Source organism: Lathyrus oleraceus, chromosome 5 (genome assembly GCF_024323335.1).
Source record: "Lathyrus oleraceus cultivar Zhongwan6 chromosome 5, CAAS_Psat_ZW6_1.0, whole genome shotgun sequence".
Classification (NCBI taxonomy): domain Eukaryota; kingdom Viridiplantae; phylum Streptophyta; class Magnoliopsida; order Fabales; family Fabaceae; genus Lathyrus; species Lathyrus oleraceus.
The window spans coordinates 616,182,009-616,207,970 of NC_066583.1; the positions used below are offsets into that span (position 1 = coordinate 616,182,009).

General features: G+C 31.9%; 1 protein-coding gene across 1 annotated transcript; it reads right to left on the reverse strand.

Moving 5' to 3' along the window:
* Positions 1-1,112: 1,112 nt before the first annotated feature.
* LOC127083536 (transcription factor RAX2) lies at positions 1,113-2,415 on the reverse strand. The gene is made up of 3 exons (XM_051023845.1): positions 2,239-2,415; positions 2,009-2,138; positions 1,113-1,849 (listed from the first exon to the last, which is right to left on the reverse strand). Exons 1-3 carry the CDS (start codon positions 2,372-2,374, stop codon positions 1,219-1,221), a joined length of 897 nt encoding a protein of 298 aa, XP_050879802.1. The 5' UTR covers positions 2,375-2,415; the 3' UTR covers positions 1,113-1,218.
* Positions 2,416-25,962: the final 23,547 nt, after the last annotated feature.

Below are 25,962 nucleotides of genomic sequence, written 5' to 3' on the forward strand. Positions count from 1 at the left end.
TCCGAGATAGGTTGACTATGTTTGGCTACCGTGTTTACTAGTTTTTTTTATGGGTAAGGTTTAAAGTCTCCTCATCCTTTTATTTTTTTTATTTTTAATTTAATAAATAGTCTTTATTAAAAATATTTAATGTAATTTTAATTTTATATTATTATTAAATAATAAAATAATTAATTTTATTATTATTTTTTATAATTTTTAAATGGAAAAAATATAAGCATGAGAAGAAGAAACGGAAAACATCTCTCCCCATTTGAAATGGCAAGGTTGATTATTTTTCTTCATATCTTTAAAAGTATGATTTTTGGAAATTTAATAACAAAATCAAGATATTTAAAAAATTAATTGAAAAATAAGTTATTTAAATTTAAAAAAAAATCCTCATTTTCTTTATCTTTCTTTTCTCTTCACATCTCTAACTTATCACATCTATTGCCTTATTTTTCTTCTCAAAATGCAATGAACATGAGTGTCCAAATCCCATTTTTCAACCTAGCTACTAATATGTTTTCATAAATAAACTTGATTATGACCTTTGCCTTTATTGTATTAAAATAAAAAAGTTGTGCAATATGACTAAGATTGTGCTAAATAATTGAAGTTTACAGCTTGAATTCCCAAACTTCCACGCAAAACAACAAAATTTCTCCACCATCACACTCTTTCTTTTCTTTATTTTTAGTGTCATGATTGCTCTTTTGTTTGTCAATGTCAATATACTCTCAATGTTCATTCATGGTAAACAAACTTCCATTGTCTTCTAAGAAAACCTTTCGGACAAACATACTCCTCTAGTACATGAGATTCTTAGTCAGAATGTTCCATTAACTCATCTTCCTAGAATGACTAGTCAATATTATAAATAAATATTTTTTTTTGTCAAATAATTTAATAACAAATACTACTTATTAACCGCGAGTTTGAATCTGCACCCTTCTAATAAAAATCTAAAATGATGGTTAACATTAATTAGTTGCTAAAAGGTTTCTACGTAGAATACAAAAGAAGGTTTTAACATAACATGTACTATCAAAACAAAACAAGAAATGTCTAATACTAATAATTTCATGAAAAAAGCACAGAATCCCATAATAATAATAATTATTATAATAATAATCTTAAAGTCTTTTCTGAATCTTCTCCACAACCATACCTCTCACACAGACTGAAACATATCTTTCTGATTTTACTTCCAAGCCAGTACTCATCAGTTCCAGTTCAGTAGTAGTAGTACATACTCTTCTCCTCAGTCTTGTTTTCATCAATACTCAAGTAACCATTATCACTACTAATTAATTGCTTAATATACTCAAGATCATACCCTAAAGAACTTGGAATTTGCTTCTGATTTTGACTAAAGCACAGGTTCACTTTTTCTGTTTCAGTTTCCCATTGGTTAACATCACTTCCATGACTCAGATTGATCATGTTGCTGTTTTGCATGAGATTCTGAAACCCCATTATTTCTTCTTGTTTCCCAAAACTTCCTTCTGATGAACTGCAACAACTTCCCTCACTTCCAAACATGGCCAAACTCTCTCTCATAGGATGATGATGATGATGATATTGCATGGAAGTAACAGTAACATTACTAGTACTAGTGCTAACACCACTGAGCAAAGACTCTTGGTTATGGTAAAAAGGGAGAGAGATTGGTTCAAGGTTTGTGGTGAAAGATGTGTTTGGTTGTGAAAATTGGTTGTAATATGGAGTAGGGTTTTGATAGGGTAAGAGTGTGGTATGAGATTGAGGAAGAAAACTCATAAGCTTCTTCTTGAGTTTTGTGTTCCAGTAGTTTTTTATATCATTATCAGTTCTTCCAGGTAACTGAGCAGCAATAATTGACCACCTAAAATCATGAAAAATAAGCAAAAAAAAAATGAGAAAGAAAATGTCATTGTCAATATTCTGGATCTGGAAAGTTAATTGCAAAGTAGATTATTAGACAAAAAGAGCAAAAAATAATTGTACTATATATAGTGAGTTTTTTTTTTCTTTCTATATATACCTGCTTCCAATATTAGCATAAAGGGTGCAAATGATTCTGTCTTCTTCATCTGAAAATTCTCCATGTTTAATGTTTGGCCTTAAATAGTTAAGCCATCTCAATCTGCAACTTTTTCCGCATCTTCTTAGACCTAAAAAGTTTATATATGAGATCATGCACACAGAGAGAGAGAGAGAAAGATTTATATATAGATACATGAGATTTTGAAGTTAAGTTGAAGAATGTTATACCAGCTTTTTGAGGAAGAGAAATCCAATTTCCACCAGTTCCATTTTTTTCTATATACTCTTTGAGCTTTGAATCTTCCTCTGGTGACCATGGTCCTTTCTTCACATTTGCTTTGTCACAACAAGGAGCTCTTCCCATTTTCTCTCTCTCTCTCTTTGGTTTCTCTCTCTATATGATATGATCTTCTCTTTTGTGGGGACTGCTTGTGCTTTATAATAAAGAGACAAGATTTTTAAACTGTTGAGAAAATGTTATTTTATTAGGAATTTAGTCAGAGAAAGTAAAAAACATGCAAAACTCATATGTAGAAATGTTGACATATGTATAGTTTTATTTAATTTATATCAATCTTCTTAATGTGAAGACTTTTCTATTAGAGAGAGATCTTTCTAATCTCCAACCAAACGATGACATCTTAATTTGTAAATTTCGATATTGTTAGGTCAGACACCATCCTATCATCTATATTTTAACATGAAACTTTTAACTATGTGCAAATTTTTATCGGTTATTATCATTTCGTCTACGAAAAAAGTTATATTGAAATAATAATATATCTAGGTTGTTATATTAATTAATCTATGATTTGAATGTTTTCTAATGTGAGAAAAGCATCTAAAGTTTGATATTTATAAAGAAAGAAACATAAGAAGAAGAGGTATTGTTGTAGTGTTGGTGATGGTTACAGCTACCAACATTGTGACTCAAATCCGAAAACACATGGATGATTGGTCTTGTTTTCTTTGGTATAGTATTAGTACTAGTGGGGTTTAATTATTGTTTTAATCATAATAATTAAGTAATGAAAGCATTGACAGAATGCAAAAGTAGAAGATTAAAATACTTGAAGTATATATCTAACTGGAGGATATGTATCATTAGGGTGCACCTGAACGTTCATGAAATTATGTAGCATTTTTTAAATAATTGTGCAAAAGCATGTCATGTTTCTTTTGTGATTGCATACAACCATGTCCATAAACTTTACAAGAAAAATACATTGTTGGTGTGTGTGTGTTAGTAAATGAGTTTCACATTAGATAAATGATGTGATTATTGATAATTTAATGTGATGAGTGGTAGAAATTTCAGGCACTCATAATCATAGAGAAGCTGTCCTCAGACCCTTTCAATTAAATTTTGTATTTTTATTGGCCAAAATGCTTCTCTCATATTTTGATTAATAAGGTTTTGAAATTTTTTCTCTATGGCACGAAAAATGTGATTGGTCAATAAAAAAAATACTGTATGTATTTTTATTAGATATTTCGAAAAATTTGATAAAATTATATTAAATTCTAGATTTAAAAAAAAATTATGTCAAAAAGAAAAAAAACAAAATTAATACCATTAAATTTTTTTATAAGTCGGATATGTTTTGTAATTTTTTAGATTTTTAGATAATCCTGTAGTTTATTTTTGGTAGGCCAATAAAAAAGTTAAAGTTATATCACCAGAATTTTTGATAAATTTGATATGTCTTGTATTTTTTTGGATTTAAAAGAAAATTATAAATTCATAATCTTTATTTTAAAAATTTATGATTTTGTTTTGGATATTTGAAAATCAATATAAAAGAATATGATTTTATATAGATTTTTTCAAATATCAAGTATAAAATCATCGATTTTTGAAAAAAATTTACTATGGATTTCAAAAAAACAAGTATAAAATATATGTCTTTATATTGGATTTTTCAAAAATCCAATGAATATTCATGAATTTTTCGAAAATCGGATATGACACATAAATTCAAGAATAAAAAATAAAAAATAAAAAATTTCGTAAAAATTCGAGATAAATTAATCCAAAAATCTAGAATACCACAGTTTTTTCTAGCAATTTAAGCACTTTTATTAAAGATATTTTAACAAAACTACCATGTCAGATTAAATTGAACGGGTGGCCGGACAAATTCTCATAATCTTACTTGTATTGCTAAATATATAAACATTTTGTTTTGGATTGGACTCGTGGCAATCTCAAACTCAATACTACATTTGAAGTCTATAATATATAAACAACATACTATGCCCTAATAAGGTATGATTCATTTTAACTTAATCTCCATCTCAAGTGTAAGTTTAGTTAATTAACTTGGGCATTAAAGTTTATGTATCTTATTTTTATGTCTTACTATAAAAATGAGTTTGTGTATCTTCTCTTGTATATCCTACTTAGGTTAAAATGAGCTTCATCAATAAATTGAGTTTTTATCATTTTTAATTTTTAACTGTTCAAATGTATCATATATTATTTACTTTGTTTGATTTTGTTTCCGTTTTATTTCTATTTTCTTGTTTTTATCTTATTTTAGGAGTTTGATGAGAATCGGATGTTCTAAGCCATGTTCATATAAAAGAAAAATTAAAATAGGAAAATTTTGGAAAATTTGAGCAACAAAGAGAAGATTTTATCTTATTTTAGGAGTTTGATGAGAATCGGATGTTCTAAGCCATGTTCATATAAAAGAAAAATTAAAATAGGAAAATTTTGGAAAATTTGAGCAACAAAGAGAAGATTTTGCCTCAAGATAGAGGTCATTGTGAGCATAATGGACTTTTTGTCCACAGTACCCCATTCCTGAAATTTAAATCCCAATATGTCTCACTCTGGAAAAAAAAATTCCCATAATGCCCTACTTTTCCCTTTGAACTCGCCCATTCAATGGACGAGTGGTTGGAGCGTTGCATTTGACTGCATGGACTCACCCTTTGATTGGACGAGTATACACGTCATTTATTCTCATGCTTGAATTCGACCAATGGATGGCCAAGTGTATGTTGTAGTATTTTTTTTTTTTTTTTAATAAATTAAAAAAAGGTAATGAATTAATATTATTTTGAATAATATGTTGCTATCAAAGACTTTCAATGATCGAGCAATTGCTTTATGTTTGTACTGTCTCGGTCAATGATTGGTCGAGTATTCAAGTATTAATTTTCTATAAATAGCAGGACTTGTAGAAATGTAACTCAGAGCATAAAATCCTTTATTTTGGTAAAAATGTCTGTTTGGGGTCTTGTATTTTATGGACAAGGGGAAAAATCAATGTTTGCCTCGATCCGCAATGGAATTTCAGAACACTGATTTCAGCCATCCACACTGGCTTCCGACAGTTGGGCAAGCGTTGTATGAAGGTGAGGAAAGTAGAGTATCGTTGTCCATACATAACGTTGACTGATGCAAGCCCCGATGGTACGTACATGTATTACCTGGATCATATAGAAAATGATGAAGATGTTCAGTGTATGTTTTCGGCACATAGTGGTGAAGTTAATAGAGGAGTTGAAGGTCCACTTGTGTTGGTTGTTGTTGTTGATTAGTTTTTTAATAACCTCTAAGAATTTTAGTTAATGTGATCGTACTTTGTAACCAGAAGCCTTTGATGATCAAATGTAGTTCATAATGTTTGTTTCCAAAAGACATTATTAATACACAATGGTTTATGTATAGTACGTGCATAGTAGTTAATAATTAAAAAAACAACATAATCATCTGGACGGTCCTGCAACATTTGGACATTTCCTAATTAAAAAAACAACATAATCATCTGGAGGGTCCTGCAACATTTGGACATTTCCTACGCATGTGTCCTATTTCGCGGCAAATTCCACACCTTCTCTTTTCCTTCTCAACGCCGTCCATCTCGGTTCTAATCCTGGTGCTGTTTGGGCGCCCTTTCTTCCTCCTTCTCATAGAGTCGTCGTGGCAAAGAGTAAATCCTTCATATTTTGGCCAATTCTCCTCATGGGGAAGTCCTAGGAAAACTCTCCTTATAGACCTTGAAGACGTTAAGAATTTTGAAGACGTCTGGAATGTGAATGGAGTAGTCCTGGCGTATACTCGAACATGCTGCGATTACATGGGAGCAACATAAGTGAAATGCCTGAAATTTCCCACAATCGCAGTGTTGTTTCCTCATATCAACACTGAATGTACCGGTTGGTCGACCATCATTCTGATTAATCTTCTCTTGGACCATGAAGTAGAATCTCTCGCGATCAAACTGCATGACATTACGCGTGTTAGCTTTCATGACTTCCTCACCCATCCCCTTGTTGCAGTTATCAGTGAAAACCTGCCCAGAGGATAACATTTTTGTCCATTGATGGCCTCTTTTACCAAATAGTGATCCTAATCGATAATACGTAGATTTGACCAATGCAGTGATTGGAAGATTTCGGGTTTCTTTGAGTATCGAGTTCATTGCTTATGCCAGATTAGTTGTCATGTGACCCCAACGTTGCCCTCCGTCAAATGCCCTTACCCACTTCTCCCGAGAGATGTTGTCTATCCATGATAAAGCGTCATTGTTTGTTCTTCGGATTTCCCCCCGATAGTAGTTAAATTTCGCCTCTGTCAACGCATAACCCATGTTAACAACTATTTTCCGCAGTTCCTTGTCTTTAATCTCACGCATGAAGTTTTGCGCAATGTGTCTAATACAGCTGTCAAAATTGTTTGGTTAGAAGCCCTATTAACACAGCTGAAAAATAACTCTAACCCGACGGAGGCGGAAAATATTCTTCATTCAAAAGTTTATATTTTACTATTAATTGCTACTTTTTAAATGCCAGATAAAAGTCACAATTTATTGCATTCTTCTTGGTTACCTTTAGTAGGAGACCTAGAAAAATGTAACACATACAGTTGAGGTTCTGCTTGTCTGGCGACACTATATAGACATATGTGCAAGGCAGCTCATAAAGGAGTCAAGAGCATAGGAGGTTGTGTTGTATTACTAAGTGTATGGGCATTCACACACATACCCTTGTTAGCCCCAGTTAGTAAAGAGGTCCCATCACATCCGTATGCATTAAGGTACCGATTTTCATTAAAATGCAATTTATATTTCTCAAAATTAATTATACGTCACTTTAAGGTATTTTTTTCCATATGCAAGATAGTGCAAACAAGGTATGCATACTATCTAAATTTCTTTTATACATTCTAATAGTTATATTTCTTTTAACAATTTATATGGAGGCCGTATATACAATATCCAGTGCCTGATTATAGTGACATACGAGTTTGGAGTGCAACGACATATATAGTATGTTTCTTTACCGTTGAGATGCATCAGACGGATCAGGTCAAACTCCAATTTGGATTTGAACAATAAATCCCGTCTCAGCCAAGATGTCTAAGTGAACACCATCGTATGACTATGGTCCAAGCTTGGGACAAACATTGACAAGATTTAAACAAAGAAGAGCTAAAATAATGGAAAAGGAGAACGAATTTGGTGTTACAAGGTAACTCGGTAATTGGTGAGTCTAAGACGGGTAGAGAATACATGAATTGGTTTTTGTCAATTCCTTTTACGCACGTTGCTCCAACATAATTTTTGACTGATCCCCGTCAACGTGTAGTTTCTTCAACCCAACAAACAACATCACCCTTACATCAAGACATTCCCCCCCACATACACATGTCCATTTGGGGCCCAACCATCATCATCAGCTCAACAAACTTACCAACACACCCAAACCACCCAACAACACACCATTTATTCCACCTCAACCCAATACCATAATCCCAACACTCCATTCCCTCAAACAAACTACTTTTACAACCAACAATATCAACACCAAACCAACCTACGCCCACCCATACAATACACTCCAATTCCTCAACCCAACTTTGAATACTCAAACCCTCATTCTCAATCCCAAACATTTAACACCACATTCGCACAACCCACTCCTACATACAACCCTGATGATGTATACTATCCTCCTATCCAACACACCCAATCCAGCATCTACACACAACCCACACATTCACTACCCGACTTTGACCTCACCGATGACCATCTAATGAATATGCCTTCTTTTGGCATTCAAGAACTCGACGGTATGGATATGCCTCAAAACACATCACAATCACATCAAAGTCAACAACAAGATCAACATGAAGATCTGTCTTCCGACTCATCTCCGTCTGCCGCAAGACAAAGACAAGAAGACTTAGGCAAGGGAGAACGCAAAAAAGTTGGCACAAGATGTGAAACAGGCGGTCACTATAAATAAAATATATTTCTTCCATTATATCAATAAAATTATTATTAGCGATTACAATTCATTATATGCCTCATTTTAATATTTATAGTTTTATTATAAGTATTTTAAAAATAAATCATTTTTATTATTAATATTTTAAAAAAATATATTAAAAAACTATTATTAGTATTTTAAAAAAATCATTTCTATTATTTAAATATATAATTAATTAGAAAACTATTTAATAATAATTTTAACAAGGTTATTTAATTATATAATTGTATTTAAAATAAATAAAAAATAAAAAAATAATCTCCTTCATAAGCTCGACCAACCATTGGCCGAGTCTACCCATCACACGCAACGCTTCAACCACTCGTCCATTGAATGGGCGAGTTCAAAGGGAAAAGTGGGGCATTCTGGGATTTTTTTTCTTCAGAATGGGGCATATTGGGATTTAATTTTCAGGAATGGGGTACTGTGGGCAAAAAGTCGAGCATAATGACCCATGGATTTTCAACCCTCAAAAAGAGCAATTTTGACTTAAGGCAGTGACTTTTACGGGCATTATACAACCGTAATGACCCTAATGATTCACGGATTGTGTTTTTATGTTGTTTGGTTTCTTGGCTTTTTAGTTTTCTGTCTATTACACACGAAAGGACCAAGGATTAAATGTGAATAAATGCTCATCATAATGGATTAAAGGTTATATAATATTAGGTATACATCAATTGTGCTCTCTCTATACTCTAATATATTTTATTGCATAATTTACTTTCTTTGCATTGCATATTTCCTGCAAAGACTCCATTGGATTGCAAACACAAATGTACCTTTTATTCAACAGTTCAAATTCTCTTTGCTATTATTTCTTTATTGCTTATTAATTCATACTTTACTTTATGCATATGTCAATATCTATAGTTGTTTGCGATCTCTTTCATTATGTGTGAGTAGTCTCATCATAGACTTAGGATCGTGAGGGTTGTCTAAACAAAAAAAATTGTGTAGGCTCTAGGTCTAATTATATTTTGAGAAGCTAAATGATTGTTTTGGTTTCTTAGTTTCTTTTGTACATATCTATAGGAAAGTAGAAATGGCACTAGATATTAGTCGATACACTAAAAGAGTAAACTAATATTCGAGTTAAAAAGGCCATGCGTTTAAATCAAAGCTACCAAAATGTCTTTGTTTTAATAGAGAAAATCCTTTCAAAAAAGTAGTTTCGCATAAGGTTTATGAACAAACGAATTACTTTACAAAAATAGGTGATTCATTGATTTAAAACACGATCATATACTTTGAAAGGAAATATGATTATTTTTATCTAATTCGTTTTTGCAAAAATCAGCATCCTCATAACAAAAAGAAAACGAGGGTTTTACATTAGTAAAAACGAGGGTTTTATGTTAGTAAGTCAGTGATCTTAAGGTTACTCTTAAAAAATGGAAAAATTACATCAGATGTCCTTTTGAGTTATTTTTTTGTAACAAATTAGTATTTTAAGTTTTTATTTGTAACAAATTGATCATTTAAGAAATATGTGACAGTTTTATTTCTACATCCTTTTTCTCATATTTTAAAAATTTAGAAATGTGTGACGGTTGTATTTCTATTTTTCCCTCATCATTTTCATACCACACAAAATAATTGCATCCACAATTAGCGCATTCACTCCGTTAAAAAAAAGGAACAGTGCACACATTTGATAACTTAAGTGATCAAGTTGTTAAAAAAAACTTAAATGACCAATTTATTATAAAAAATAGTAATTTAAAGGATCTCATGTGTAATTTTGTCTAAAAGAAACTAAATCAATCAAAATATTTCAAACCAGGACCAACACATTGTCAGTTTGCAGTGAGGACCATTCGCATATGGTTGCGAAACAAGACCATCAGCTTCAACCGAAGAAATTTAGAATTATTCCTCCATTTTGGGCGGTTAAGGCGCCACAACAACATCTCATCGCCTTAAGTTGGATGGATGAGAAACTAAACTATGAAAGGACCTTGTTTATCGTGTCATTATATAAACCATGATAAATCATCATATTTTAGAATTTAATGGAAAATATCGACAACTAGAGGATCATTAATAGATATGATCAAAAATCCCGAGGATCTTAATACCAAAGAAAATATGGAGGTTGTAATTTGGTGAGAAACAAAAATCTAAGCAATTAGGTAGAACATTTGAACTAGAAAACTAGCCTGGTGAAGGATTTTGAAGATGGAATGAAATTTTACTTTCTTGAATTATGGATTCTCTCCATAAGCCTTTTGGTAGAGGAAATTAGTCTAAACCACCAAGAGATTCAAACGATTTCTTATCCAAGGAACCAATAAGAATAAAATTTTGACACGAGAAAGATATAGAAAGGGAAGCAAACTGGAGAGGTATTTTGTCATCGGCATGAAGAGGTATCAAAAAGACTCATATAAATTGTATCAAGATGATAGATATCAATAAATTAGGAGATAAATTGTATTAAGATTACAAAGGTATTCCAAAAATACTTATCTAAATTGTATTAAGATTACAAAGGTATTCCAAAAATATTTTTTCATGACACACCTATTACTAGTTTTATCAAACACATTTTCAAAAAATGCAAAAATCGGCTAGGGATGGGATATTGTATGTTTCATATAATCAAAGAGTGCAACACGGACTATTGTGATCATATAAAGGATGTGACAAATGATGTTTGCATCGTTCTTTCTAGTAGTTTTTCTCTAGTATTTTACTGCATTTTATTTGATTTCCTTTCATTTGTCATATTTTATTCTTTGATTTGTGTTTTATTATGAATTCCATAGTCTAATGAGCGTCCAAGAAAAGAGGGACCAAAGGCAAGAGAAATGAAGCGAAAATGATATTTTGGAAATTTCTTTGGTACTAAAGTCAATGGGCTACTATGGACACCCGTAGCACCTGCTACAAGCCATAGCAACAAGGCACCTAAAACCCCCTCATTTGATGATTTTTAAAGCAAGAAGGAAGTGACCTGCTACGGTCACTCGTAGCGGCTGCTATGGGTTGTAGCAGTGTGGCTCTTAGGTTTGATTGGATGTGAATCAAATATGATTATTTTGCATTTAACCAAGAATATTTTTCACTTTTATTTTTCCCTTGTAAAACTCATAGCCTGTTATGAGTTTAGGGTTCCCAATTTTGTATTTTACTCCTAGTTTCTAAAGTTTCCATTTTCTATTCTCTTTGTAACTCAAGTCTCCAAGGGAGCAATTTGTGGAACAAATTTATAATTCAATTCATGTTTTCTATTTATTCTCTTATATTATTCATTTGTTTTGCTTGATTGATATGAGTTTGATGATGAATATTTATGTGATTTTTTTCATCCTCACCATGAGTGAGTAGTTTCCTAGGGACTAGGCGTTAGGAGAATTGTTTCACGATCTATCATATGATATGCTACTATCGGTTGCGAGAAATTTAATTAAACTTATTTTATAATCTGGGTGCATGCATTCCAACTTCGTTACGAAAGTAAGTGGTTCTCAGGTATCGACCGAAGTATGAAAGGATATGTGTCGATATCGGAGCGCATATTTTTAAACAAGCTAATTCGGACAATGCGAAAGCCGCCAAACGAATTTGAGAAAACATATAGCTATGCAAAAGTAAGGGTTCATCAAATAATAAATTGAACGGTGTGAAAGCCGACAGATTATTCGTCGATGATAGGCGCAATAGGTTGACGAAAGTAGGTAGTGCGCAATTTTATCTATTTTCTATCATTTATGCAAAAGACTCACAATAGGTGTGACAAGGATCATATGATTGTTTCTCCGAGTCCTGTTTTCTCTAATTTGGTACTTAAGTGATTTTTCTGCTATTTATATTTAATTTCTTTTTCATTCAATTTGTTTACTAAAACTCTCTTTTTGATTTCTCTAGATATACACCGATTGGATAAAGATTCGATACTTAAACAATTGGTCCATGTAGTCTGATATCTATTTTATTACTTCACGACAGCTATGCACTTGCGGTTGCATCATGATTCATTCAACGATTCAATGATTCATAAGCTAGACTAGAAAATAATCGCATATGGAACTTAAGAGGAATCGATGATCAACTATAAAATGTTGTAGCCATCCATGCGGTAACAAGATACCCAAAATAAATATTAGTTATATCTCGACATCAATGATGAATGTTCTAATTTACAGGTGGGGGTCGAGAGTTAAGATACAGCCATCTATAAACATCAATTTGGGATTCGAAAAGAAAAATATTACATCTGGAGGGAAATCGCGATATAAAATGCAGTGGAAAACAAATAATTCCCTAAAGTCGATCCTTACGAAGGATGCATGATCAGTGATGGAAATAGTTACCTCTTGTGGAAATTAACACCTTTGGTGTAGAATCACAAGTGTAGAATTAAGAACAATACGTTTACTCAGTCCACGTGAATAGAGTGCCTTCAATCTCAGTACTAGGTGCTATGAATGAAGATCTTAGGGGGGAGAGAGAGAGAAAGAGAGAGAGAGAGAGAGAGAGAGAGAGAGAGAGAGTACAACTAGGGTTCAAAACCAAATTTCATCAATTGTGAAAGCTTATGCAAAAGAGTTCTATTTATAGAACCACTTGTGTGGGATGTCAGCTGAAAAATTCCACTTAAGTGCATTGTACCTTGTGGTGTACTGTATTTCACTTAAATGCATGGTACCTTACGGTATTTCGTATTCCACTTAAGTGTGCCATGTCTTACGGTGTTCAATAATTCATATAAGCACGTAGTACCTTACGGTGTTCCGTATTTCTCTTAGTACACATTATATTACAATGTTCCATATTTCACTCTCACCAACCTGTCCTTATGTGTGTGACCTTGTAGGTTCTCGTGATGTTGACAATTATACTAAATCACATATTTAATTTGATAAACAGTGAGCAATATCTAGCAACACATCAATGCAACTCGAGTAAAGAAAATGTCATGTGATATGACAAAGCATTTCAGTATTAATGCTCGTGTGTATAATTACCCTTTTTCTCTCATGTCTATATTAAACAGAAGGCATAAATTGTGTCATTCGTGTCCAGATTAATATTGGACCCTTAAGCATATATCATGTTAAGCAGGATGGGCAAATTCCATCTAGGTCACTCATGTCCCTTAACATGATTTGTGGAGAACCCAACAACCATCATTATGGTCATCCTGTTATTGACAATGTTTGATTGGAAATAGAGTACTTGACTTCACATCTACGATCCATATTGATTTCAGGTCGAATGGATGGTTTACACCACTATTACCTTGAGAATAACTTATGACACTTAAATAACATTATATGTAGTATTCTCATGATGGATCAATCTAGTATAAATATTACTCATGATAGTTATACTTTTGTGTATAGTTGATAATTCATTATCCATGATAATTATACTTTTGTGTATACTTGATAATTCAATACATATACCAAGTTCTAATAAAATTGTTGCCCTCTAGGGATTACACCAGCAATATCACCCTTTGGACTCCATTAAAATCTTACAAAACCATCTTCTTGGGTCTACTTTTGATATCTAAGAAACAAATCATCACAAAATTGCAAAAACCCATTTTCTCGACTTACCAAGTTAAATAAAGTTACACTTCAACATGAATATTTGTCTAGCAATCATCAACTAGCGTATAAAGTTTTCACTCTACCACTACAAACGAAAAACGTAAATGGGACTATTTTGTAATGGGCATAAGCCTAATCCATCATTTGAACGATCTTGAAGTCCAATCCGAAAACTAGGTCTAACCTCTTCAACATGCCTGCAAGGGATTGCAATGGATAAAGGCTGACATAACAACTTATATCCTCATCAATTATGATTATCACCATTAAGGTGACGCTCCCAAAAAGGTCTTGATCAGCCTATAAATATCCATTGTATAAAAGAAAAAGGTATATAACATCTATTTAGATAACTCGCATTTCATATTCTCTTACTAACTTGAGTGTTTGAGTATTTGCATGTACCACGCTCGGTCCCACTGCAAGTTATAACTCGTTAATTCTCTTTAGAGACATTTCTTCGGTCTAGATTAGTTATGTGTCTTACGCCAACTTTATGTTTCTCAACAAATGAGAGTTCTCGCCTACTCAATTATACCTACTCGGCTAATCCTACTTGATTACATCTGCTTAGATAGCCCATTTTATTTCAGAACATATATGAGTGCACGCCTTCTCAATCACGCCTTCATGAATAAAAATACTACGTTTTCCAAAAGATAAAAGTGTAGGACTACCCAGTTATGCCTCCTCAACCAACTCTTTTTTTCTCGAACATATGATAGTGGACACATCTACTTGACACAAAAGATATTTTAACAACGACGCATGTTTATAAATTTAGACATGTTTTCTATATAACATGATAACACTTGTAAAAGTCGGGTTCCTCGACTCACTCTCCATTTTGACTAAAAATTACTTCACATAACACCTTGACTATGATAATTAGGCCAAGATGATCAATGTTCCAAAAATAAATATATTCACAAGTTAATTCTCATGCACCATATATAGTCAATCTACTAGGGGCTATTATTCTAGATTGGTCTCTTAGGTTGGTTAAACTTATATTAACTTAGATGCTAAATATATTTTTCAATTTTTATAGGTTTTTTTCTTTAATCCATCATCATTGTAAATAGAGTTAAATGTGTTTATGGTCTCCCTAAATACTGACAAATTCATTTTTAGTCCCTTAAAAAAATTTCTTCAAAAAATGGTCCTTCTAATATTTTATGTCCATACTTTTGGTCCGTGATGTTAAATGCCTCTAATGGAATGTGGCGTGGCAGGACAAATGGCTATTTTGTGCTATGTTATCAGTTTTAATCATTGCTAAGGTGGATTTAATTGGATGAAAATAATTTACAGCATGGTATTTTAATAAAACATATTTGTTTATTTTTTGGAATGCTTAAAATACCATGTTGTAAATTACTTTCATCCAATTAAATCAAAATATTTGTATTATAAGTAGAATATTTAATTGTATAAACCAAAGACAAACTCAAATTTGTTTTAGTTTGCACACAGAAAACACATAATCCAATTGTTATGGTTAACACATATTTTGAAACGTCTAGCATTTGTTTGATTTGCACAAATTTAGCATAGTAACACTTAAAATTTGAATTGCAACTAGCATAATGATAGATAATACTTGGACTGATTTTTATAACAATACAATGTTTAGAATACAAACGAGTCATGATAGTACATATGTCCCCCCCCCCCCCCCCCCCCCCCCTCCAAAGTAGATAAGTCATGACATAACTTCATCTCCTTCTGAATCATTGAGATATGCTCATTTGAATTTCATTTCAAGTCTTTATTCTTTTAGCACACTCACCAACTGGTTCTTCTTCTTCTTCATGAATCACAAGTGGATCTTCAGCATTCTTTCCAGGTCCCACAATACCCTATGTCTTGAGCATCATAAGTCTATCACTTTTTCTTTTTTGAAGTGGAACATGATTGACTTTTTTCCTTTTTGTTATCATGCTTTTGACCTATGATAATAGCATAGGCTTAACATAATGGACAATTCAAGAGGCTAAGTATAACATTATAATTACCATAACACAACTTATAGGATCACTGTTACTTGACTTGTAAGTAGATACCTTGACAACTTCGGGTTGTTTGAATGCATTAGACTTAGTAGACTTATATATTTTGGGTCTTACAATAATGAATGTTCTAACACCACTTGTTATTGTCTTGACAGGAGTATGTTGTTTGGCAATAGTACATTATTTAGTAGGACTTATGTCAATACGAAGTGATTGGACGTCTAGTATCACATTCTCTCCATAGTCTTCATTATTCAACAATGAAGCTAAGGCTTCAGGGTCTATGCTATAAAACTTTTTTAAGCCAATGTTTTTTTTCCAACTAATGTCAGAGCTCCAGGTTCAAATACTTGAGTTTCAGGTTCAGGTACATGTGTAGGTGGTTCAAGTACATGAGTTTCAGGGCCAGTTACAAAAGTTTCAGGTTTAGATACCTAAGTTTTATGTTCAGGTACATGATTTTCAAGTCCAGTTACATGAGTTTCAGGGTCATGAATTGCAGGGTCAAATGCTTAAGTTGCAGGTTCATATGTCATCCAAGGACCACACCAAATGAAACTTTGAAATCTTCGTACACAACTACAAACGAAAATAGAATATGATATCATACAAACTGTTAGCTTCGTAATGGCGTTCAGAATTCAACCTTCAACTTGGCTTTGGTAATGGAAGGTGCGAACTACCTCACTTGGGAGTTGGAGAAACCATCAATGGTGTTTTGGAAAAAACTAGGGTTTGATAAAGAGACAAATAGAAAATAAATTAAATGTAAATGAAGGTTATAATGCAGTAACATTAAGTTAACGTAGTAAATTCTACTATGACATGTATTTTAGCTGCTAAGTTTCAAATGTAAGCCATTTATTCTGTCGCGTCACATTGCATTAGAAGTACTTAATGTTATTGACTAAATACGTGGATGAAAAATATTTGAAAAATCATTCATGAAAAAAAAAAGTTTAAGAGAGTAAAAGTGAAATTGTCAATACTTATGGGAACTAAAAACATATTTAACTCTTGTAAATATTTTTCTCTCAACATATAAACTCTGAGATGAGGTCAATTCTAAACATATTTTTATAAACATTAAATTATAAAGTATTAAATGTAAACATGAATAACGTAATAAGGATAAGCATGAATATCGGTTATTTTTAATTAACTATTTTTTAAAATATAAATCTCAAAATTTAACTAAACATATTATCTTAAATCATCATTTAAAAAAAAAATTATCATCAACTAAAGTAGGGATTAATTTATATCTATTATTATATTAAATGAATCAATCTTTTGCATTTCTTTACAATAAAAGATACACTTAAATTAAAAACATATTTTATTTTATTTTTGTCATTTTAAATTTATTTTAAGATATCTTCTATGTACAAGCCTATATTCATCCGTTAGTACGATTATATATAAACACATTATGAATGATCATCATTACGATTCATTCTTTGCCCGTAATTCATCCGATCAGGTGTTTGGATTGACTAAACAATGCATTTACATGGTGCTTCATATTGCACCTACCTAGCCATTGTCCTCAACAACATTGTGAAACTTAAATAGATAAAAAAAAACCTCATTTACTATACGTACCCTATAGTCACACTCACACTAATAACATTCTTGCTAGAGAGCTACTTGCTGCTGGAAGACATAGTATAAGAATAGGGACCTAAGATGTCTGTTTGAAAAGGCTCGATTCAATTTCTTAGATATGGTGTGATCATCATCATCATCATGCTATATCATAATAAATGAATATAATCCTATTTATGGTAGTGTATGTACTAGTAGAACAGTGAAGGATATTATATATATATTATTACCTCTAACATTATATGCGATCTATTATGGACTTGAAATTTAAGATTTCGAATCATCATCATTTATATCTCTCTTTTTTATTCTCTATTTTCATTATCTTTAAATGAAGAAAATAAGATTAAAAGATAGATAGAGCATTTATCTCTCTCTTTTTTATTCTCTCTTTTCATTATCTTTAAATGAAGAAAATAAGATTAAAAGATAGATAGAGCATAATAGAAGAGAGAAGAAAAGAAAAATAGGTGAGAGCTTAATTGTTAACTTAAATAAGGTATACAAAATATTATCTCCATTTTTTATTATAATCGTTTTGAAATATTAAAAAAATTGATGATTATAATATAAAAATGAAAAATTATGAATAATTTTATAAAATTATTTTTTATTAATGATATGAGAGAAATAAATTTACAAAATTAAAATAAGAAATAATAAATAAAGTTTTATAAGAAAAAATAACATTTAATTATTCATTTGTAATGTAAAATAATTTATATTATGATATGTTTTTTTACTCAAAACGACGTATAATAAAATCAGAAAGAGTAATAGTTAATAAGCCAGCATAACTTGGAATAGCAAACATACATCGTTTTCAAAAGAAATTTAAAGTAATTGTACTATAGTTCACCTAAAAATAATATTTTTATATATTTCAAAGTTGTAGAATAATAGAATTAAATTATTTAAATAGAAATAAATTTAAATATAAATTTATCTTCATATTAATAATGTAAAATAACTTTCAATATTACTATTTACACTTTAATACTTATAATACTCTCATTTGAGTTGATGAATGAATATAAATAATTTCAAATTTTAAGGTAAGTTTGATGAATCATTATGTTGCTAAATTATGGCTAACACATGTTATCTTAAGGTTTCATGTTCGAATTTTGTTAAGTGCAAATAATTTTTAGGTTGAATCAAGTCGATACAGAGCTTTTCTCTGACTTTATACGAAACACTTACAAGTAGACAATGAAATTGGTCCCTTGAATTAGTCGATCGTGAAGTCGGATACCAAGATTTCAAAAAAAAGTAATTCCCAAAATGCATGCACACATTAGTTATCAATCGATTATTCAACTTTTCTTTGATGAAATGATGATCAATCTCAATGTATTTTGTCCTGTCATGCTAAGTAGGATTGTGTGTAATAATGATGACTAATTTATTGTCACAAAATAACTTCATATATGGCTTTTATATTTTCTTCAAATTTTTTAACACTTGTTTCACTCATAATAATTCACAAATGACTAGTGTCGTAGCCATGAACTCTAGTTTAGAATTTGATCGAACAATTACATTTTGCTTCTCACTTCTCCAAACAATAAGGTTCCCACATAATATAGTGAATAGCATGGAGTAAATCTTCTATCAATCACTTAACTTGCATAATCACTATTAGTGTAAGCCTCTGTAGTTGGACTTTCATCCTGTTTAAATAAGAGTCATCTCTCTCTATATAGTGGTTTTGAGATATTGTAGAATACGGTCAGCAACATACAAGTGTCTCGCCCTCCATGCATGAGTTGGGACACCACACTGATTGCATACGTTAAATATGATCTAATGTGTGTCAAATAAATTAACTTTTCCATTAACCTACCTCTGATGCCGACCCTTGTCAACTTTGCGACACTCTTATTCAAAGTTCATTTTATGATTTTTTCTCTCAATGAAAATACTTGTAGGTTTGCATCCAAGCTTTACTGTTTTCTGTAAAAGTTCAGGCACAAACTTTCTTTGAGAGATAAAAATGTATTTCTTTGAGTAGACTACCTTAATTCTGAAGAAATATTTAATAGATCCAAGGTCATTCATCTCGTTAATAATTTCTTTTTAAGTAGTTGTCTTTCTTTTAAATCATCTTTTGTAATAATAATATTGTTAACATAAATAAGAAATACAATTTGTTTTCCTCCTATGTATGTTTGAAAAAAAGGGTAATAATCTCTTTGAACTTGCTTATAGCCCAAGCACAACATTGTCATTGTGAATGTTTTTACTCGAGGGGACAATTTTAGTCCATATAAGATCTCCTTAAATCAACACGTTTTATTGGTTTTACCCATGAAACTAAAATCGGATGGAATCTCCATATACACTTCCTCTTCTCTGCTTCCAGAAAAGAACATATTTTAACATCAAAGAGTTGTAATTTCCATCTAGCGTAAGCAACAAAGAGATATTAAGGTTTAAATATTATTCATATTTTTCGCTACTGTAAGTGTCTTCTTGTAATGAATGTCATATGTTAGAATATACACTTTTACCATTAGCTTTTCCTTTTAAAGAGTAATAGTGTCACATGATTTCCTCTTTACAGTATAATCCATACGCATTCAGCTGGATTCTTGTTTCTTTTCCTCTTAATAATTTCCTTAGTACCATTTTCTCAATTACTTTAATTTCCTCCCGCATAACTTTAGCGCAAATCTTAATTTTCAATGCTTCTTCAATAAGTGACGTGACTCTCAAAGAATCAATAACCATAATAAAACTCTGATATTGTGTAGAAAGATGTTTTGAGAAGACATGTTGAGAAAATGATATTTATATGAAGGAACATGATTCTTTATCTTTTTTCAAAGTAATGAGTAAAAAATTCATATAAATATCACAAGTATTAAAAATATGAAAATAATTAATAGAGAAATCATTTTTAGTATTTACTTCTCTAACTCAGGTGATTGAAATTATTTCTTGAGCATATCAAATTTTCTTTTTCTCTAATACACTATAATTGGTGCCAAAGATTTTGATTCTAGAAAAAAAGACGATTAAGGAACTAAAATAAGACTAAGAATAAACTCGGAAATATTACAGGAAATAGACTCAGGAATAGGACTAGAGTAAATTCACGTAAAAGAGGTGACATCTATGATTCAGAAGTAGACTCGAGACTAGAAGTAGACTCGAGACCAAGATTAAGAGTTGATTTACTCAAAATATGAACGGAGATTCATAAGCACCGCATCTTAAGATATTTTGAATTTTGTTTTTTTTCAAACATATGCTTTGCATACCCCCACCACACATAAAAAAATTTATAATCACATCATCTAAGTAAATTAATAATATATGCATAGAAATAGGAACAATCCATGGAGATATGAATCTTACAAACTATATTATTTGACAAAAATTGATACACTTGCCAAAAGTCCATTATTGTCCAAACACAATATGGCTTCCTATACATAAACTTATCCATGACTTTAAGTTGCTTCTCAAAATACCTCTTGATTGTATCAACTTTTAAGTTTAAATCCAACAACTATTATCTAGAAGGTCTAGCCCCTACTACACCTGACGATCACCTTACATTGTTTGAGGGGTTTTAGAAACCCCGTTGAAATTGAACCACGTGTTGGGGATTTCCAAATGATGCATTTTGTTTACCCCGACATTATCTCTCATAATAGTTATAAATACTACCTATGTATTTCATTGGTAAAGTGGATTTGTAATTTATAGATGTTAGCTAATGTATCTGGCCAATTTAAAGATTAGTCGGATTATACAAAGAGTAAAAGGTACTCATTGTATAAGAAATTGACTATACATGGGAAATTCAAATGGCTTTGAATATCAATTGTTGTTTGACCTTGATTCCCTTTAACTACTAGCATTGTATATGTGGCACAATTTTATCAAAATTAGTATGCTTGTTCTCAAACTCCTTGACATGTTGGAAGTCATTATAAACCATAAATCTTATAATTTCACAAGTTGTTGACAAGCATATTGCATGATATCATTCATCCCCAAGTAGAATAATTTCTTAGTGATGTTATCCCCAAGTGGAGAAATTTTTGACATTCCTGTTATTTTAAAGGTTCTTTTGATCCTTATTAGCTTAACCTTCTCATAGATAACAATGATGGTTGATCCATATTGTTGAGGCTCTTTTCACACAACATATGTATACGCTTAAGTGTAATCTTGATTTAATGATTGGAATTTTTAATGGTAGTGGTCGTAGTATCCCACCGAACATGCTCAAATTGTTATCAAATTATGAAAGTTAGTCGAGAATCAGATGATATCTCTCAAAAGTGATTATATCATCTTTAAGAAGTTTCATTGTGGGAAAAAATATCTTCCTCAGTTGGAGATTCCTTAACTACTCCATAAGACATTAAGTGTGTAGTGTGAGAGTGTTAAACTAATATCCTAAAAAGTCCCATAAATATGAAAGTAAATAAGATAAAGTGCATAAAATAACTTGACTGATGGAATAGTTATATGTGTCGAATAATTTACAGGTCATTTATTTATGCAAAATAACTTGACTGATGAAAAATTCTCTTATGAACCATATAATCGTTGCTTGCAGAAATGTGTTTCATTTATATATTTATGCAGATAGTGTATGAGTATTCTCTTTATTTAGGGATATGTGGTGCCCAACATTCGATTTGTTGTCCTTTATTTCTTATCATGTTATGTTGACTTTATGTCTTGTATTAGAATTTTCTAGATCATAGTTTCACAATTGTCGTCTTTTTCAATTAATTTTGTTATTAACATGGAAAATGATCATAAAACTCAATTATCTAATCTTTTGATTTTTTTACTAAGGTAGTCAAAATTGGATCCGACATTGAATCGATATAGACAAGGGTTTAAGGTTTAAATGTATGATTAAGGTCAGACCAATGTCAGATTGTTATTGTATAAGTTATATGATTTAACACTAGTTCTTTATCATATAGATTGATGACTTTTATTGCCTCTAATGTCTTTTACATAATCAATTTGAAGAAGAGTTAAAAAATTCTAGAATATTGTGGTTGATGTAAAATATATTAGCGTGGTCTTTGTTTTAGGTAATAGAATATTAAAATTTATAAAAAAAATACATTTTTTTAGTATTGTCAACTTTGTAAAATGACTTAACAACACTATTAAAATTAATTACCACATTAAAAATATTAGAAAATAAAGTGAAGAGTGTTAGTTATAAATAAAAGTCTCTAACTTATTACTAATAAAATTAAAATTTTAGATGGGTTAGAGTGATGTCTTCAATTGTGAGGTTCATTAGATTTAATAGTATCAAATTGATATTTTTCAATTTTATTATATTTTATTTTTAAATAAATTAAAAAGGAATTGAAAAGTTTAAAATTTGGTTCTACCTATGTGATCGGAGGAACCATTGGTTTTGACCTATTTTTTCTGGTTTTCATTCGATTTTCTGATTTTGCCCTGGTTCCTTGACATATCAGTTATAAGTGTTGGAGCTCAACAATGAATCTCCATTAACAATACATAAGAGGAAGAAGATGAAGTGGACTTGTGGATAGAGGAGAGAGAGAGAGAGAGAGAGAGAGAGAGAGAGAGAGTTTTAAATAACTTTGTCAATTCTTAAAATGAGTTAATTTTGTTACTAATGCAACTTCATTTGAGTTTTTATACAATGACTCAAATGAAACTCAAACTCAAACTAAACATAAATGCAAATGAACTTTAAAATGAATTATGTTTAACACCATCTCTTAATTCATATTCAAGTTTAAAAATGCACAACACCAATTTCATCCCTTAAATTGATAAAGTGTTCAGGGTTGATTGCTTTGGTCAGCACATCTGCAAGTTGCTTCTGAGTGCTGACTTGAACAACCTCAAGTACCCCATTTTGAACTTGATTGTGCAGAAAATGGTATTTGGTATCAATGTGGTTACTTCTTCCATGCAACACTGGATCCTTAGTAAGGCTTATGGTATATTTGTTGTCAATCATCGATTTGACTAGCTTTCTCACCATGAAATTTAGTTCATACAGCAAATTCATCAGCCAAACAGCCTGACAAGCTAACAAAGCACCAGCTATGTATTCAGCTTCACAGGTTGACAATGCAACCACTGGTTTCTTCTTGGAGCACCAAGGAATAAGAGCTCTTAGATGCATGAACAGGTACCCTGTAATACTTCTTATGTCCATTCTATCAACACACCAGTCAGAGTCTGAATAGTATACCAGCTCAACATCATTTAACACTCCAGATGGAAACAAAATTCCATGCCTCATAGTCCTTTTTACATTCAAAAACCTACTCATCATTCTAACTGCATAACATATGTCAGATCTGATGTTAGACAGATATCTCATACAGCCAATAAATTGTTTGAAGGTTTTAGCATTTACATCCTCTCCACCATCATCAAAATCTAGCTTAAGATTTGTCTTAGTTGGTGTGACTGTTGACTTACAATTCAACATCTCAAATCTCTTCAGCAACTCAAGTTCATACTTCAGTTGGTGCATAATAATTCCCTTATCATAATACAAAATCTCCATCCCTAGAAAATATACCATATCTCCAAGGTCAGTCATATACAAAGCATTCATCAGCACCTTCTTGAACTTGTTTATCTCAAAAGTAAAGCTTCCAATCAGAAGTATGTCATCCACATAAAGACATACCAAAATCACATTGCCATCAGAAGTATGATGCACATACACACCATATTCCATTTCACATTTCTTGAATCATAGATGCTTGAAAAATGAATCAATCTTTAGATTCCAATCCCTTGAAGCTTGTTTCGGCATGTAAAAGGCCTTATGCAACTTGTACACCATCCTTTCTTTGTTCTCTTTCACAAATATAGGAGGTTGTAATACATAAACTTCTTCTTGCAATGGACCATTCAAAAAATATTACTTTACATCTAAATTTTCAGAGGCCAATTCTTATTTGCAGTTATAACAATAATCAACCTTATGGTTTCATGTCTAGCTACAGGTGCAAAAACTTCAAAGTAGTCTAAATAGACTTTTGTTGGAATCCTCTAGCTACTAACATTTCCTTATGCTTGGCAACTGAACGATCTGGATTCATCTTTATCTTGAAAACCCATCTCACACTAATATCTTTCTTGTTCAGAGGTGGAACAGTCAATTCTTGTGTCTTGTTTCTTTCAATGGCCTTAAGCTCTTCCTTCATGACGTTCACCCGCACCTTCTTCTTGAGAGCCTTATTGATGCTGACAGGTTCAAAGTCCACCATCATGGCACTTTGTATGACTTCCCCTTCAGAATCAATCTCAGTATCTGATCAGTCACCATGTGCATTGAGTTTTCGTTACTGATCTGACACGAAACAGGGGCTTTTGACACACTGTGCAAGCATTTATGATACATTTCGAGTTAGTTTTACTTTCGTCATTTTATTTAAGCAATTTTAATCATTGTTATGTTTTACTTATATTTTAGTGATTTTATGCGTGGGATAACTGTGTTTTTGTCCGACAGGTCCAGGTAGAAGAACAAGGGAACTTAGAACGAGACAATGTGAGATTTCGGCAAGCAGAGGAGCAGAAAACCCTGGTAAAGGAGGCCTGACACGGCCACCCGTGTCACCTGACACGGGTCGTGTCAGGCAAATGAGGGCGTGTTGAAGAATACAATGGCCTGACACGGCCACCTGTGTCAGCTGACACAGGCCGTGTCAGGCACCACACTCAGCCGTGTCACCCATGCCAGGGGCGTGTCATCCAGGACAGTAGGCTGACATGGCCACCCGTGTCAGCCCAAGCCCAAAAATTCAGCTTTTCTCAGGCTTTTGTTCGTCGGGCTTTTTAGAGATATTTTTGGACCTGTCCAACTGCTGCTTGGAATTTTCACTATAAAAGACGGTCTTCTGCCAAAGGAAAAAACATCTTGGAATACAGCAAAATACAGTATTGTGAAGCGATCAAGTATTACAGAGATCAAGGCATTCGGAGAGCTGAAGGTTTTCATGAGCGGGAGCGATTGAAGATCAAAGTCATCCAATTACTTGTAATGTGTAATTTTTATCTTGAATTTGTTTTAAACAATATGAGTAGCTAAACCCCCAATGCTAGGGGGTGTCCCTGATTTAGAATTGTAACGAATTTGAGTTTACATTTGCATTTATAATATTGTTTTTAGGGTAACCTTTTGATGTGTTTATTGCTTTCTCTTCCGGACAAATCGAGATTGATTTGTGATTATCAATTAGGCTGGACCGCCATTGATAAGGTTACTCTACAGAAGATATCACCTAGGACTAGGGATACCCTGTATGAACCAGATTATTCTTGATATTACGTAGCTTAACTTCACCCTAATTGGCTATGGACATGGAAATTAGGGTAGATTGATTAAAGGTTTTCTCACCAAGGACTTGGGAGAAAATACCCTTAAGAACTGGTAGTAATTGATATTTGTTGATGCAATAGTGATTCAGAGTTGTTACAGGGATAAA